This window comes from Cyprinodon tularosa, unplaced genomic scaffold (genome assembly GCF_016077235.1).
Source record: "Cyprinodon tularosa strain WSP-4 unplaced genomic scaffold, ASM1607723v1 ctg66, whole genome shotgun sequence".
NCBI classification, from domain to species: Eukaryota; Metazoa; Chordata; class Actinopteri; order Cyprinodontiformes; family Cyprinodontidae; genus Cyprinodon; species Cyprinodon tularosa.
Window position 1 is genome coordinate 747,101 of NW_024039407.1, and position 18,543 is coordinate 765,643.

The following is an 18,543-nucleotide window of genomic DNA, read 5'->3' on the forward strand; positions in this document are numbered from 1 at the left end:
ACTTTTATGATAAGTAGAGACAGATTGTCAAGTATGCTTACATGATGAAAGGTTTAATTTCAAATTCACAATATTTAGACTGCATCATACACCTATACGCCAAGAGTTGTAGTTGCACTTTACTGTTTACTTGTATCACCAATCAATCTCTTTATCTGGAGACTTAAACTTTTTACTTAAATCCTGAAAGGTTTTTGATTACAAAGTTTCATACAAGAATTTCAGACGTTTGAGTGAAAGTAAAACACAGCAGCTGGTTTCGTTCAGTGTCACTCTGCTTGTTTTTGCTTCCTGTGCCTTTCACCAGCTTTGGCCGTTTGCTTTCACATCTGAAGCATGACTTATGAAGTAAAAGTTATTTTCTGAGTCTTTTTTTTTTTTTGTGATGATATATTTGTTCATGTTCTGAGTGATGTGTTTTTGGGCCAATATTGCATATAATGCAGTTTTTTTTAAATAAATATCATAATGCATTTTTTTGTCTTTTATCTTTTTGTTTTTAATGAAAATTCATATTATTTAAGGACAATTCATTACAATTAAACTAGAACCATAAAAATATAACCCTGTAATAGAAACAGAATAGGTTGTGCTGCCTTAAAGATGTTTACATTTTTTTCTAAACCCTTAAAAATTTATCTGCTTTCACCTAGAATGTTAACATTTTCCTACAAAATCAGAGCGGGAATAACGTTTTAGCATCAAACTGAAAACCCCACAGATAAGGGAGAAATATAATCTGTGAATAATATAGAAACTTTAACATGAAAATATGAAATGTTTCAAGATTGAGCTCCCAATTATTAGAACCTGACCACCCAACAAATATTTATAAATGAATCACATGACTTCATAGCCGCTCCGGATGCCTCTCATCAACAAGCAAGAGAACACGATGCCCATAATCTGAAAGAGATAAAAAGAAAAATGCTGATGTTTGAAAATCCTGTCAAACTTTTACAAAGTTTATTTTAGAAATGCTGGACAAAGAGAGAATGCCCCCTTAATTATTTTTCTATCTTATCAAAAGCATTGCAACTCCGGTCCCGCCCTTTACAGGCTAAAAGGATAGCAAAACAGGAAGTTGTTTCTGGTCCGTTTTGACTTTAATGAAAATCAGATGCAGGTTTGGGTCGTTTGCTTTCCTTTGTTTTCTATTAAACTCATAACAAAGAGCAAATGTTTCTCTTTTACATCACATTCTGGATGATAAAACTAATGGTAGCAAAGAATAGCAGAACTGGTTCATCTCTAATGATATGCTTTGGTTTCCCCACCAATACATACCTGCAGGACAGCAATGACCAGAGCTGCAACTATCACCCACTGAATGTTTTCCTTCAGGAAGGTCTCCAAAGCATCATGGCAACCCTTGAAAGTAACAAAGACAGAGATGAACCTGCTAGCAGTTGATCTATGAGAGTGTGTCTACTTCCTAGAGAGACAGCTGCACAAAGATCTTTGGCTCTCCACCACATTCTAAAAATTTCTAACATAGCCTCTCCATGGCAGACTGCTGTCCAACTCAGCCTGACTCTGAGGCCATTAAATGAAACACTTCCAGATACACATCTGGGGAAAGATTTCTGAGTAGATTTCAGTTTGGGATTAAAACTTTAGAAGGGTTGTATCACCACGCTACTCCTCTAAAGGTATACCCAGAGCTTATCCCTTTTCTTTTATCCCTTTAACTGCATAATGAACAATACAACCTAAGCTCTTGTCCTTAGGATACAGAGAAGGTTGTCAAATAAATACGTTGCAGATGACTTTAGGTCAATCACATATTGGTCATTTTTTTCTGTTCTCATGTTCAACATGATTTTCTGCTTGTAAAGGCAATGAATTAAATAAATGTAAGAGTGGAAGGCCTCCATGAAAGGTATGGTGGGTGTTCTTTTTCCAGGTGGATCATCCTCCTAACTGTCAATAATTCTGGTGATATGTTAACGTAAGGCCGTCCTACATGCTCGTCCAGATTTTCACTTACCAATGACATAATGGAAAAATTGCAAATCTTCTTTTGGAAAGTTAATTTGTATGAACAATGCAAACAGCCACTTTTAAAAAGAGCGTGCACGAGGAGAAATTGACACTTGCACGCTCTCGCACATGTTTAATAGGCGTTCCCTCTCGGGAGAGGGTAAAGGATTGAGCATGTGCATTTTTTTTAAGTGGAGAGGGTGGGTCTACTAACAAATAAAATTACATAATTGGAAGTAAAATTGTATTTTAATACAGAGATCTGTGTATTCAGCTGCCTTTATTTTTAACCCCATATAATCCTATGAGTTCCCCTTCTTAGACCATATGGTCAAGATCCTACATGCAAAACCCTTTCTGAAGCATTGTCTCTAAAACTTCTGAAAATAGAGCAAATGAGGAGAAATCCTGGAAGTAAACATATTTTGGAGGCTGCAACAGATTGAGGTGAAGATTCGATTTTGACCAGCTTTACAGTGGCGAAAAACAAACTAATGGTTAAGAACATAGTATATTAACAAATACCATTCTTAGACACTTTAGAGAGACAATGTAATGTCTTTAACCTCTTAATATCCATCTCACATAGAAAAGCAAATAACTTAGGAACTGTAAGCCCAAATTACACGAGTGATACATAAATTGAAAGCCAACACCTTCTAGTGTCTGAATATATACATGAAAACTGGGTGAGTAAAACACCCAAGCTGCATCAAGCCTGAGCTGCATCAGTTCAAACAAGACTCAAAGTTGTTTTTCTTATTCTTGAAAAGAATACCGTAGGTCTTTTTTGAACAGCAGTTATAAAGACATGCTTGATTGTTGTGGCTGCTTTGTCATGGTACTTTTTGACATGCTGCTATATCTGTGTTAATTGTGCTTTGATGCTCGCTGTGTCCATAAAATGAACTAGGTGGTTGAATTGTCGAGAATCTAAGCTTTCCAACGATGTTTAACATGTCTATATTGGTAAACATTTTACCAGTGTAATTTTCATGCATTCTGAGTTATTATTTGTAAGCGCTTTAAAACGGTGGGTTTTGAGAGGTTAAAGTACCAGAAATATTATATTAGACCGATATTTCTTCAGTTTAGAAACTATTTATTTTTTATATAAAATAGTATCTTAAAGAGGAAAATCCATGATTCTTCTTTTTTATGTTTTTTTTCCTTTTTTTAACCCTGTAAATTGTAAACCATGGTATAATTGACAAATCCATTTTTTAAAACTTATATTGTTCTTAAAAAATCCAGAAAGAAAAAAATAGATTTTGAATTATTTAAGATCTGTTTACAAAATGTGTCTGATTGTATAAACACTTTTTTCCAGACAAAAATAAAATAGCCTACTGAGTTTGAAAAAAAAAGTAATACGATATATTTGTTACTAAAGGGTTAAAAACTTAAATGCTCACAATAAATTTTTTGTCAAATAAAATGACAACAGATTTCCAATACCAGACATTTAACAAAAATAATAAGTTGTGTTTTATTTAATAATAATGCAATATTTAGCAGCTCAAAATGATTTTATTTTCCAGGGTCAAAGGGGAAAATGGCTTTTTGCATTTGAAAGGTTGTAGAAACACAATCTATCAGGTGAAATCCCAAATAAAAAAGTAAAAAGTTTATTGTTTTAATCAAATGTGTCGATAATCAAGGCTCATCACTCCTTTATGAGCTGCAGTCAGCTACTAAGCCTCATGGACCCTTTAGTTTAAGCATCCTGACCGAGTCTTGTCTCACAGCAACATTTTTCTCTAACTGGAGCTATGCTTCTGTCCAATATTTACATTCCATCCATCAGGAATGTAACCTGTCTTTGTTCTCGGCTAACTACATCTCCCCAGCTTCTAAGACCTAATCTGGTCGTCAAGGCCGATGACATCCGGTTACTGGAAGCTTAGAGGGTAAATGTTTTATTCAGACATTCAAATTTACCTTTTGGTACACTTTGTTGGCATCTGTCATGGTTCCTTTTCCACAGCCTACAGTGACGTTCTTGCAGCAAGAGTCGGGAACCGTCACCTTATCTTCCCCATAGTTCTTCCAGTCACTAGCGTTATTCACCCCACAGCACTTCCACTGCAAAATTATTCAAAACAAAACTCTCAGCTGCAACTTGGAAACATTATTCCATAATAATGTTCATGCTCAGTAATGTAAGCAATGTAATGTTCGCACGGTCAGCTCTGAACTTACGACTTCCTGTAGGTCATCCACAGTTTTCTTGAATTCTGCTGAGGAATTTTTGTAGTTGCTGATCATTTCCGTGAGACTGTCCTGGACGACGATTGAGAGCTATGTGGAAGAAGCAGCATAGAGGTCAAAATGGAAACACCACTTCTGTAGGGAATCACACAATCGCCTGACGTGAACACTCACCTTGTTTCTGTAGACATATCCAAGAATTGCTGCAGCAATCTCAGCAAGAATGATCAATGTGAGGAGGACTGCGAACTGGAGGAGAATTAAACAAAGTAAGAAGAGTTTTAATGCGCTTTATTTAAAAAAGCTTTGGGTTCTGTTTCCATATAATGATACCTCTAAAGTTACAGATATTAAAAATGTATGGCTTGGAAGATACAAAAACTGACTGTACTGGGTCTGCATAAAAATGGCGTTGAGAGGATTATGGTGCGGGGCATGGCTAGCAGGACTCAGTCAATTTATTCTATTCTAAAAAACTGTTATTGCCTCAGTATACATACAAGACATTTGTGGAAGATTATACCCTCAAAAATTTGTATGGACAGTTTGGGGGTGGTCCAATTTATCTTTCCAACATGACTGGTAATCAATTCACGGTAAATTTGTTGTGAAAGAGTTTAACGGGCCAGCTCAGCATCCTGAATACAATTTATTCTAACAGCTTTTAGTTGAATCAGGTAGAGACTGTTTACCTGGCCTTCTTCTCCAACATCAGTGTCTAACTTCACAAATGCACCTCAAACCTTCTCTTTAAAAAACTCATTAAGCTTGTGGAATCTAGGTGTGGGCATTTCTTTATCCTATCATTTATCTTTATTGTGCTAATCTTATTTTTTTTACTTAAAGTCAGTGGGTCGCAAGAAATCCAGAAACTGTGTGAATTGTCAACTTTTGTATTTTTACAATTATTCTTCTCTGTTTTTCTTGTTTTTTCATTGCAGCATTGACACATTTGAAAAATATGATTATTTGGGTTTACCAAGAGATGTTTAGTGATATAAATGAGACTACTGTATGTAACTCTTGTCCTGAAAAAGTATAATTTAAATTCATTTAAATGTGAATGTTCTTCAAAAGTATAATTAGTGACTGTGAAAAAAATATTGGAAGATAATGAAGTTTTTTTTTATTGTTATTATGCAAATATCACTGAGTATCATGATGATTTTAAGTGTATATCACCCAGCCCTAGTGGAGCGTGTTGGAGCTGTTGTTTTATACATGAAGTTGTATATCATTTTAAGATCTACAGATTTACAGTAGAATGAGGCGTTTCTGAAGTTCATATGTCCGTAGTGGCAGACAAACACCACCAGTGTTCATTTGGCATTATGAAATTAAGTTCTGAAACTGTTTGTGTAAAAAAAATTGGTATTAAATGAATCATTTTGAAGGGGATGCTTTAAAGGATGCAAGGGATCTATGGGTTACCGTGGTGACCATGCAGTGATTTTCTTTCCAGGCTCCACAACAGCCGAAGAATGCAATGAAGAAAATCACGACACCCACTGCAATGATGAAAATGGGAGCTGCAGAGGCTGAGGCATCACGGATCAGGAAGGATTTGTGTAGAGAAACCTGAACGAGGACTCCCACGACAATCAGTGCAAGTCCACATATCTGCAATGACAGGAGGAAAGCTGATGAGAGGTAAACGGAGGAATAATGACACAAGATATCATAGGACACACCTCTGGGGCTGAAACTACTATTTTAATCATGACTGATCAACAACTGAAATAATTGTCAGCTAATCTAATAATGGAGAAATTGTTTACTGTAGATTACAGACTCTAAAACAGTGTTTGCTAATAGAACCCATTCCGAATAATAATTAAGCCAAAACTGTAGAAAAAAATTATATAATTTGGGGTATTTTATATTTTGAACCTTCTATAATCCATCCAGAACTTCCAGTCACATAGTTTTAGTTCACCCTTTCCTATCCAGTCATTAGTTGTTTCATTCATGAAATAGAGGGCAGATAAATCACTAAGCGAAATTGTGGTGATTGCTAGTCCTGTGAGGTTTAATCTTTCATGAACCCATCTAGTATTTTTACCTGATTCCTTTTTGGAATCCTAATTCCAAAAAGTTCTTCTCCTTTGAAAGAGATAAAGTAAACAAAATGTATGGCTTTTGCTCCATTTTCACTCCCCTTCATACACAGGTGAAAAAGTGATGACAAATCAGATAATCGGAATAGTAACAAAAGAACCAAAAGAAACTTCTAAAGAGATTAAAGTTTAAAATCAACTTAAGGAACATCGGTGTCAAATTGAAGTATCCGTCATTGTTTAAGCCATAGAGGACCTAATGGGAGACGACCAAGGAGGAAACCAATGTTGAAAACAAATCAAAAAAGTCAGACTGGAATTGACCAAACTACATGTTGATGAGCCACAAAGCTTCTGGAAGGATGTCATAAGGACAGATGAGGCACAAACATAATTTTCTGCCAAGGCGCACCAGCTAAATGTTAACAGATGGAAAAATGAAGCAGATCAAGAAAAGAACACCATCCCTAATGTGAAACACGGAGGAGGCTCTTTCATGTTGTGGGACTGATTTGCTTCATCTAGCACAGGATATCTGAATCTCTGCAATGAAATCAGAGAACAGAGAAACGTGCTGCCCAGTGTCAGAAGGGACAAGACAATGACCCAAAACACACAACAAGAATGGCTACAAGGAAAACACTGGACTATTCTAAAGTGGCCTTCAATAAGCTGTGACCTAAATCTTATTGAGCATCTTTAGAAGGAGCTGAAACCTCTTGTCTGGAGAACACACCCTTCAAACCTCAGAAATCTGGAGCAGTTTGCTCATAAGGAGTGGGTCAAGATACCTGCTGAGAGGATCAGAAGTCTGACAGACTGTAACAGATATTGTTTCATTGTAGGGATTGCTTCAAAAGGTTGTGCAACAAAATATTAAGTTAAGCGCAACATTTATTTGTCCAGAACTTTCCATGATTGTTTTATTAGTTAATTTTGAAAAGCAATCTCTGATTTTCAATTGTTCATTTTCATATAATTTTGATTCAATATTAATTTTGTCAGATTCAAGTACCAAACAATTTGTCCACGTGTGTCTTTCCGTTTCATACCCATAAACAACCTGTTTTGTTCCCATGTTATGAACTGCTGCATATCAATTTAGTTTTTTATTTTCTTTTTTTTAAGGATTAATATATTTTGATAAATTAAGGAAAAATACAGTGATAAAGCTCAAATCCATTGAGTAATTTATTTTATTTGTAGATCACCTTTAAAGCTTGAACATTAGTCCTGTTAAAGATCAACAAGATCAGCGGTCCTGTTACATGATTTTTTTATTTAAGCCGTTCAACTCTTAGGAAATAGGACAGATTCCCACTGCTGATCCAACTAACATGTCTAACAAGACTATTTAAAAAAAGATAAATAAATATATCAGGCTTTTTTAAAGCAGGCATGGTATGTCCTAAACACAGAGTATAATGTTGGAATTCAAACAGAAAGATTGGTTTCTATTGGTTCTCCAAATAGGTTTTGTTAATAATTACAGGAAGTACATGATGAAGAGGAACATAAATAGAAAAAAACAAAATTTTCTCAATCTACGAAGTGAGTAAGCATTGCACCAAAACAGCCGAAGAAGCTGAAGTTACAACATTCTGCTGTTCCTGAATGTGTAAAATAAGCAGTCAGATGACACTCTGTAAGTCTTCTGGGTGGGGTAACAGAAGCAGTCCTGCTCCTTAACAAACATTGTGTGGGTAATATATTTGACCATGATCCGATCACACCAAGCAGTTCTTAAGCAAACAACTGGGAAGTACATTTGACTCACTGGATGTGTGTTTATAAGAAAAACATGGAGAGAAAAAAAGGGTTCTCTGGAAGGAGATACTTAGTTTCGGAGTCAGAGAAAACAAAAATAATCTGTTGTGTTAATTAACACATGAGAAACCCAATTTGGATAGTTGGTAACAATTTAGTTGATAGTTAGTTATGTGACTCCTTCAGACAGCCAGGGTAATGCTAATAAATGGTTTATTACTATATTTTCAACAAACACTACTCCTATTGCTATTTGCATTACTGTAAAAAGACATACCATAAATGTTCTAGTTCTAAAATGAGACCTGTAGCACAGCAATGAAAATGTTTCGGTGGAAGGCTTATACACAGAATAAAGAAATGAAGGACTTTTGCAGTTTAATAGATATGTTATATGTCCTGAATTGTCCCCAGTCTTGGTTAATAGAGGTTATTTTATGTTCTCCTCTTCTATTTATCAGAGCATTAGAGATAAGAGTTTTGACCAACCATGGATGACAATGGGGAACATTTCAAAGAGCAATGGCCAAGTATTAGGCTTGAATAGTTTGACGTAAGTTCATGCAAATGCTAGCATTGCAATAAACTATAGCAAACCATGCTAAACTATAGGAAAACAGATCTTAAATATCACATCATGCTCTCTGCTTCTACCTAGCGTTAAATAATAAAAAATGTGTCTGATATGGATAAAACAGACAGCTTATTTTACACAAATGTATAAGTAGCACAACACATAGAGTAAATACAAATATAAAGAGGTAAGTCTGTAAGACTACCACTTATACTTAAGTAGAATGTCTTATTTAGGTCGCTCTACTCGTCTTTGGTCATGTAAACAAAATGTTAACAACTACAAACATCACATATGAGTTAACTTATAATGATTGAAACAGGCTCTAGATTAAATAACACATATTTCACATGGCTAACAACAAAACTATAATATGGAGCACAACCTCTCAATCAGTGAACCTTATCCTTACAGTTGTGTATTTTGTGAAATAATTATCGGTTCTGTCACAGATCTGCCGGTATTTTGAATGGGCTGAACTATTAAAACGCCTTAACAACCCTAACTTCCTCCTACTGGCAGAACTCTCCTTTCAATATGGTTCTGCTATTTATAAATGTTTCATTTCTCCAATCTGACTATGTCAGTGTAAAAATGTCAAACATTACCAATTTCAGCAATGACTTTAATATTTAAAATAGATTAACTCTAACCACTCAATCCTTTCACTTTAAAGAAGTATTTATGTGGCCTCCAACGCAGCTTACAGATACACGGATAATGGGTATCAAGGGTGTAAAGTTGTGCTTAGTGGATCTATAATTATTTTTCTCTGCAGAGGGAATAAAATGACCTGATCAAAACCAAACAATAAGTTTTAATTTCCTTTAAAAACCTCTATTCCTTTTTCACCTGAATCCTGTTAAAAACCACTCAAAAGGATCTGATACATCAAGAAACATCCTGCTTTCTTCACAGATGTTGGGTCTTCAGTATTTTATTTGTTAATGAAGATTATTCTGGTTTTATTGATAACTCTGGTCTGCTCAGTGAACAGGTACAGAAATTCTTAAAATAAATCTCCAGTTTTAACCTTGATATTCTATCTAAAAAGCAGTAACATAATTTAAGTTACTGTATAAGTAATTACCAAAAAAGACATAGTTACCCTTCTCAGTAATAGAAAATCATCCATCAGTGAGAAACTATCTAAATGTTTTAATGCATTCTTGGCATTTTGACTTAAATTAATAATTAACAAAGATTCCATCTTTGTTAATCCCTCATCCATTTTAATAAATGGATGATGGATAAAATATGAAATATTTAATCCGTCATCCATGAAACTGGCATGAGATAAGTAGATTATTTAATGCCAGTTTTATAAACTCATTTCAAAAAAGTATCACACTTCTTTTGGTTTTTCTCACTTTTAGGTAGAAAAGCCTTAATAATAACCACTCTACCTACAACTGGTTGTACAATGCTGCAGTGTTTTCATGCTTATACCATTTTATAACAATCCTACACTCTTAAGCCTGATAACATCTGCAGCCATGGCAGCCTGGAAATCAGACAGCCCATTAGTTTCTGATGTTAAGCTCCGGCTTGGACTGAAAACCCTTTCTTTCGTCAACACCAGTGTAAATATTTGAGGCAGGGTCAAACGGGTGGCTAATGGCTGACACTGGGTAACAAAAAGGAGTGAAGAGTGCTGTGCAAATAAAGCTTATTCATATCTTGGAATAGATCATAAAATCTACCCCAAAAAAATTAAAAAAAGAAGTCAACCCTCACTAAACCATTTATCAATGTGATCTAATGTCTCTTATTTTGTAAATTGCTAAAAACTAAATGTGTAAATCTATCTGTAGCTCAATAAATAGCAAACTGAGGAAAGAACAAAACAGTATTCCATACCTGTGTCCTTAATGTCAAAGAAAATTGTTAAAATACATTTGATAAGAGCCTCTCCTAAGGAAGGGCAAACTGAATATAAATAAACTGCTCACTGAAGAGAAACTAAGTAACAATACGGTACACGTTAGTTGCTAACACATCAGGGGATTTTTTTATGGCTTTTAAAGAAGAATATGTCAGGCACAGTGGGACTTTCTATTTCCCTTCCTTGCCAAATAAACACAAAGTGTGTCTTAACATACCCTTACTTCTTCATGAGACTGCAAACAAAACTCCGAACTCTTATCAAAACTAAAAAGGAAGAAAAAAGATAAACCCCCTGCCAAACTGTTTAGTAACTTTTACTTCCTCTTTTTCCGCCAGAAGTCACTGTGAGGTTGTAACCCATGAAGGGCTGTGTGCAATATAGTTTAGAAAGCAGAGCAGGGGTCCTTAATGAACAAAAAAAAGGATATGTGTTGAAAAAAATCACATGATGTGTTAAAATCTGGTCATAAGACACACGCCATTATTTCAACCTCTTAAAAACTCAAAAAAATACAAGCACACCAAACACACGACAAGCAGGGTAGGTTTCACCTGATCCAGGACTTCCTTATTAGAAAAATAAACAAGTGGCCGGGGACGCAGGAAGGAGAGGAGTTAGGTTATGTGGCTGATGTAAGCAAGTGCTGCTCAGCTGATTTGACAGGAGGTTTCATGCTTTATTAGTGCATAAATGTGGGTAAAAGAAGTTGTGTTTTATTCACAGACTGACAGACTCCACTACCTTCTCTTTGGTCTGCTTAACTTTTAGCACAAACAATATTTCCTGAAATTAGGGAATTTAGAGGCATCGAGCTAACAATAACATGGTCATTTTACCCTAAATGTTTCCTACTCTAAAACTATTTAGTTTTAATTAGGCTTTAATTCCCCCTTTGGATCAATAAAGTAGTTTTGAATTGAATTTTATTCACATGTAAGTAAAGGTTTTTGGGTGATTTCCACATCCAGTCTGTTAAACTTTAAGTCATAAAAATACCTGGAGGGGAAAAGGCTGTCACTTACCCAGAAAATAAAGTTGAAAAAGAAAAGTAGATACTTCACGCATTTCATTCCCCCTTCCACAGCCATGGCAGATGATGATAAGTATCCTGGGTTTAACAGAAAGGAAGGGGTGTTATAAAAAAAAAAAAAAGGAAGAGAGAAATTGGGTAACATAACTGTGCCGTTTGAGCAGCATTTGTGTGGAAGATATGACTCATTTTTAACAAGAAGCGTAATGGTCCAACTGTGAATCGTAAAAAGCCTCTTGGTAGCTTTTTGAGCTGATAAAAACATCAAAACGTTAAAAAAAAAACGAAGAAAGATTTCCAAAAACAGCATCTTGGAGTCCTGTTAAAGGGCTGTGCGTTAGAAAGGGCAGGGCCGATGAAAAACAAGCCAGCATCGGGCGAAGAAAAGTGAGAAACTTTAGGAAAACATGACAAAAGGGCAGAAATTGCATGAATTCTATCATATACAATTACATTTTTTTGTAAAATAATCTTATAAGATAGTCTGTAACTGTGTAGCTGGGCAGCGAACCGTTAGGCCGTTAAGACCTAATTACTTCCACAACAACAAACAAACTTCCTTAAAATTATTTTAATTAGTGGTTAAGTAAACTTAAACAAACTTTTACGTTAAACTTCAAGAAACGTTTTCTTTTTTTCTTTATCTCTGGAACCGTTAAATGGTGACTTCAAAAGAATAAAACAAGATGAAATGCCAAATACAGAGATAGAGTAGCTAATGTGGTATTTAATATTTCGTTATATTTTGTTACTTACTTTTGAGAAAGCAGGTGTTTTGAGTCCTTTAAAGGCTAACAATGAGAGTTTGTCGAAGTTTTAAGGCAAGGTTGTGGAGTTCACGCGCTCTCTGTCCTCCTTCTTGATCTGCTCCGTCTAAAAAACACCACGCCTTCCTCTTATGCTGCATTCAGGGACAATGCGTTAATCTCAGCACTCAACCTTCTGTTTTTGCTGGATGACGATTTATAGAAGTTAGAGGCGGAGATATATTTTATCAACGTTTATTATTGTTCTAAATTCCTAGTTGTTTAATGAAATTACTTTTGTAAGAACATAGTTTAGAGTAACCTTAAAATCATGTCAGTATCTCTGTATTTTATCGTATATATGTTGGTATTTCATATTTCTGACATAGCTAATTTATAATAATCAGATATCATATTTAATAGAATACTAATGGCTTCTTGGAATATATCTCTTTACTGATTTATTCATCCGTAGCTTGCTTATTATTTTGACAAACTATTTGCAGTAATTTCATATAGCTAATGTTTAATTAATGATTACTTCATAATAATTATAATCTAACTCATAATAACCGGAATGTTTGATGAAGACTTTAAAAGTGTTTGGTTAGTTAGACTGATGACTGAGTTGGGTCACCTTCACAGTTACATTTTGCAATAGGTGTGAAACAGCAATTGCGAAAGAAGTAGATTCTGGAATAATCTTAAACAAGTGTCTCAACTTGGAGATTAATATTGGAATGGCTTTCAATAATTGTTTTTTTCTTTATTTATTGGAAAAGATTATCCAATACAGGACAGTAAAGACTGTCTTTCTGTCTGTACATAGAATAATAATAATAATACATTTTATATCAAAGGTGCCTTTCTAGACACTCAAGGTCATCGGACAAATGATAAAAACACAATGATTGAAAGAAAGTCAAAACACAGAATAAAAACAATTTAAAAATACAAAGGCTAAGACAGGGAAACTAATATCAAAGACAATAGAATTTGAAATGGTGATGTGAGTCCGTGTTTCTAAGTGGGGTGGAAGAGAGTTCCAGAGACAGGTCACTGCTCCCCATGATGGTGAGACGGGGGAGAAGGGACAGACAGGTGTAAAGCAGATACTACTACTACTATTTAATTCAAGGCAGTTGCTTGTGAACCTGGCTTTTATTTCAGAGATGCAATCTGTGAGACAGATTTATAGACAGATTTAGATTTAGATATAGACAGAAGGAGGTAGATGATGAAGAGGAGGGGCCCCAGGACAGAGCCCTGAGCCCAGAGCACATATTTTATCTATCAGTGTCTTAACTTATCAACAACATAAATGCATTGCAGTTTATTAAAGATATATTACTGGTATGGAGGACAATACAGTTATCCATCTTAATATGCCACTAAAACACATAGCTCCAACATCAACATATTTAAAATTATGACACATTCTCCCTATTTCCTCCTCTTAAAAACACCCAAATGCTCTTACAAAGCTGCATGATGTATGGTATGACTAGGCAATAACATAAACCTCTTTAGGCGTTTCCCTCTAACCTACTGAGTGCAGCCTAAAGAAGCCGAACCACTCCACCTCTTTAAATTCTGTCAATTCAAATAATACTCAGATCATTCAATATTTCATCATTTTGATGTGAATTTTGACATTATTCAGAAAAAAAGGACTTTCTTTCTCTTGTGTGATGTGTAAAACATCTGTTTAAAGCTGGAGTTTGAAACTGCAGCGAAGGCCTTGGAAAGTGAACTTGACATATCTTACAAAAGTCACTTTTTAGTGCTTAAAATTAATTTATGTGAACACTTTGTGCTTTATTTTTTAAAGTTAAAATGTTTCATTTCCATATAATACACAGTACAATTTCTAAATCATTTTGCACAATGCTTTCTTGCAAACAGGGCTGCTAAATAACTTATAGCCAGCTGGCACGAAAAACCTGTTGACTTTGTAATAGAAGTATTAGAAAACAAACACCTGGTGCTTCACATGTCTGAGCAGATACCATAAACCAACAATGAAAGCTTAGAGGCCTACAGTGAAGAGCATAGACATAGACCCGACAGTGTAATGTCTTTTATGACCATAAAGTGTGTGCAGTAGATGAAAGAAAGTTAACAGTAATGTAATTAAATGATATTGCACATTGTACATTGCCCTTGCAGTCATAAATATCAGTCCTTTAGTTTATGCTATGCTGTATAAAACAGCTGTGAACAAAGAGCTAGTGTGGGAGTTTATTCAGTTTGAGCTCCGGATGTTTAGTGGCATTATATAGGACAACTCTTCAGCACAGTGGTGAAGGTAATTTCACCATTGGATGTTGATTCTGACATTGCTATGTGTGCTTAATGGTGTTTGTCAATGTGTGAAAATGGTTCAGCTGCACCTTTCATGCGTTGTAGGGGAAACTAGCTTCAGAGCTGTTGCACAGTGCGACCAGAATGACACCACAACTTAACTGCAGAATCATGTGGTTAGGCTGCTATTAAAGCAGGAGACTATTTTGATAGAGATGCTCTAAATGGCAATGCTACCGCCAAGGATTCTATTTTCAATCAATGTTTCTAATATGTTTTGATATAAATATATCACAAAAGGTGTTTACTGCATTACAAGTTGATGCTGATGGTTTTGGAAATTTTGGAAATAGTAACTGAAACTTTGATTGTTGTTTACTCTAATGCAGACAGTGTTGCACAGTCATGTATGTGTCTTAAGTGCAAAGGTGCAGTCAACTTGAAAAACGGTGCATATTTCAATGCATGAGAAAAAAATCCCTAAAGTTGCCTGAAGCAACAGATGAAAAAAAAAAACTTTACTCTTGAAAGACTTTTTTTCCTTTTTAGCTTTTAGTGTCATTAGACAGTCATAAGTACAGAGCCATGAAATGAACTGTCTGCATTTAACCCATCCCCTTTGGGAGTAGTGGGCTGCCCATGTGTGGCGCCAGGGGAGCAGTGTGGGGTGGAGGGTTTTTGGTAGTCTGTGGGAGTAGGACTCGAACTCAGAACCTCAGGATTCCAAGCTCTATGCTCTAACCATTTGCAAAGAGAAGACAATAGGTATTTTATATTCAGCAGCCTTTATGCTGTAAGTGAACATCAATCATTATTTCTCCCTTTGTCCACTAGAGGGAGTTATCTTTCTTACAAGGTAATTAGTACAGTGATGTTATAAAGATGACAGACAGACAGACAGACAGACAGACAGACAGACAGACAGACAGACAGACAGACAGACAGACAGACAGACAGACAGACAGACAGACAGACAGACAGATAGATAGATAGATAGATAGATAGATAGATAGATAGATAGATAGATAGATAGATAGATAGAATTTTGATGTGTGTTTTTTTTCAGTGGATTTTATCATTTTAAAAATATATGATTTATCCATTTGAAGAAAAAAAATACATTTTGAGTTTAATGTTCCCGTGTTTTAATTTCTGACTGCGTTGATATTCCCATGCCTGTAAGTAACTTAAATGTGTCAGTCAGTTTAGTCCACGGTGACTCATATGCAACATGAGATTGCAATGCTTCATCATCAATTTAAACCCCATGATAAACCAGAGTGACGTATTTTTAGTGTACCACCAGAGTCATGTGAATGTTTGTGGTAAAGTGATTTTGGTCATAAACCCTTAAAGACCAGTCTGATTATAGAGATCATTTTCTTGTTGTCACAAACGATCAGATTTCACTCATTCATTCAGAAAACATGTCCCAGATTACAGGTATATTGGTTGTGAATAGGAGTAATTTATTTTTAAAAATTATATTGATTTCAAAATCATTGTGATGTGACCCCTGAGGCATAGGGTGGGCCAAAGTATTAAAGAAAAGTACAATGAATTAAGTAGATGTAACATTTGTTTATTTTTCAATACATAATTTGGTTTTCAAATATACCATCCATCCATCCATCCATCCATCCATCCATCCATCCATCCATCCATGTTCTTCCACTTATTCTGATAGGGTCACAATGGGACCGGCAGTCTATGGGAAAAAAGGGGAGGGTCACCTTGGACAGGCCACCAGTCTGTCGCAGGGCATCAAGAATACCAATAATTTTTAAAATACACATAAAATACGTAAGCCACATAATGAAGTAAACTATTTAAGCTGCATTTATTTTTTTGGCAGAACTGTGAAGATATTGTTGCACTAATCAATTCAACTAAAGATAAAAGTATGAATGATTTTCTCTAGATCTTGTTGTGACATTAATTAGTGCTTTATTTCTGAAAAAGTGTTCCTCAGGTGGTAGAAAGCCAACTTTATAACTGTTTTATGTCTCTCTTAAGGTTCAGATCTAAATCTTTTACCCCACCCAGATTTCAGACCTGTTCACAGGTTTCTAAATGTAGTAGCTGAAACTGCGTGCTGACTCTTGAATGTTACTCTTGAGGTCCAAAAATAATAAATTCAGCTTTGTAGGTGGAGAAAGTTTTGGCTTGTCTATGCAGTGATTTCTTTAGGCACCTAGTCAGTGCTTGGATAGGTTAGAAGTCATCTGGTGAAAACGTGATATGAAACTCTGCATCATATGCATAGTTATTATAGCAAATTTTATTAGTCATTATAATCTTGGGTAATGGGAGAATATAGAAATTAAATAAAAGGTGTTCCAGGAATGATCCTTGGGGTACCCCGCATGTGACTCATGTCCACTCTGAAAATAAGTGTTATATATGACAAGATCCTGTTCTTTAGGTGGGATGTGAATCAGTTCTCCAGTTACTTTAGTAGTGAATCATGGTCAACAATGTCAAATGTTGCAGTGAGGTTCAACACAACTAGCACTGTTGTTATTTCACAGTCAGTGTCAGTGCTCTGGTGAGCAGGGAAGCCAGACTAAAAGATCTCAAAGCGGTTTGTGATGACATGGCTCTCTGCCAATGGAAACCTCAAATTCAGTTTTACAGAAAAATCTGAATATTGCTCAACACTTGGTCAGGGCTCCGTTTGCATGGTTTATTGCATCAGTTTAACAAGACATGGAGGAAATCACCCTGTGGTACTGCTGAGGTATTAGGGAAGTCAATTGTTGGATTTGGTGACAAAAATCTTCCTCCCAATGTCTTACTCAACTTTTCTACCATGTGCGTATGATTAGATAGAACGCTATGAACATTTAGATTCTTTAGCAAGTTGTTTTGTGATATCTCTCCTTGGAGAGTGTGTCAATGACAATCTGCCGGAAAGCTAGAAAGACAAGGAGGCAGCCTTCTCATTTTTATATACATTTTTATCTTGACCCCTACTTATTAGTTAGGTAAAAATTTATATATGTATCACTATAAAACAATAAAGACTTTAGCCTATAAGTAAACCCTATAGTTTACTTAGATTCAAATGTAGGCACAGTTGTCTTGGCCTGTTCAGATCAGAAGTGATAGCTGCGGTGTGTTGACGTCCCTATATTGCGCTCAATGGTATCACTTAAATTAGCAGGTTGACCCTCTGATATTCCCACTGTATGCTGATTGGAGGCGAGCGGTTTGAAGGCCATTTTAACCTGGGTCGCTTGTCGGGTCGTTTGACACAGGTGAACACGGGTCAGCGAGCCATTCCCACGGCCACTAAAAGCTGATTGTTCCTGGGTTTAAACTTTTTTTTTTCGGCCATTGGAAAATGGTTATAAGTCTGCTCAACAAACAATGTTTTAGTCAGGAAGGGTCATTACAGAATTACAGATCCACAGATCTAAAAAAATTGTCTCTTCCAAACTGTCAGCAGTGTGGCAGGTCAGAGTCACAGTGAGCTATTTTTAATGTTAGTTATCCTTGCTTCTTGCATGAACACATACCACTTTTTTAATCAGCTACTATTTTTCCTATGCTCTTTTTAATGTCACACTATCAGATCAATAGAGCCCACCTCCAGCAAAACAGCGGCACCAACCCTCTCAACAGAAGCTGTTCGATCTACCCATGAGGTAAAAAACAGACTCATTTTGCCTTGTACTGATCTCTAACAAACATTTGAGTATGTGTGTCATGGTGTTTTGTGATTGGGTTGGTAAAATTCAACCGGTTGTACAGCAAGGTATTTTTCTGTATGGTGTTTTAAATCTGCTCTTCATGTGCCCCCTTTTAACTTTGAGCGCTTGCTCAAAGTTAAAATGAACATACATGAACAATATGAACATTAATAATTACAAGCATATACAACAACAAAGGGCTTTACAGAACAGACTTATTATTTTAAAATGTCAAAATCAAATCTAATCTATGCTCGAGGGTTATAATAATTCTTTAAAGGCAGTTAG

General features: G+C 35.6%; 1 protein-coding gene across 1 annotated transcript; it reads right to left on the minus strand.

The window, feature by feature from the left end:
• Window positions 1-473: 473 nt before the first annotated feature.
• On the minus strand, window positions 474-12,420 carry cd63 (CD63 molecule). The gene is made up of 8 exons (XM_038309350.1): window positions 12,267-12,420; window positions 11,503-11,588; window positions 5,626-5,814; window positions 4,369-4,443; window positions 4,186-4,284; window positions 3,925-4,068; window positions 1,288-1,371; window positions 474-906 (listed from the first exon to the last, which is right to left on the minus strand). Exons 2-8 carry the CDS (start codon window positions 11,566-11,568, stop codon window positions 841-843), a joined length of 723 nt encoding a protein of 240 aa, XP_038165278.1. The 5' UTR covers window positions 11,569-11,588; window positions 12,267-12,420; the 3' UTR covers window positions 474-840.
• Between the last annotated feature and the right edge of the window lie 6,123 nt (window positions 12,421-18,543).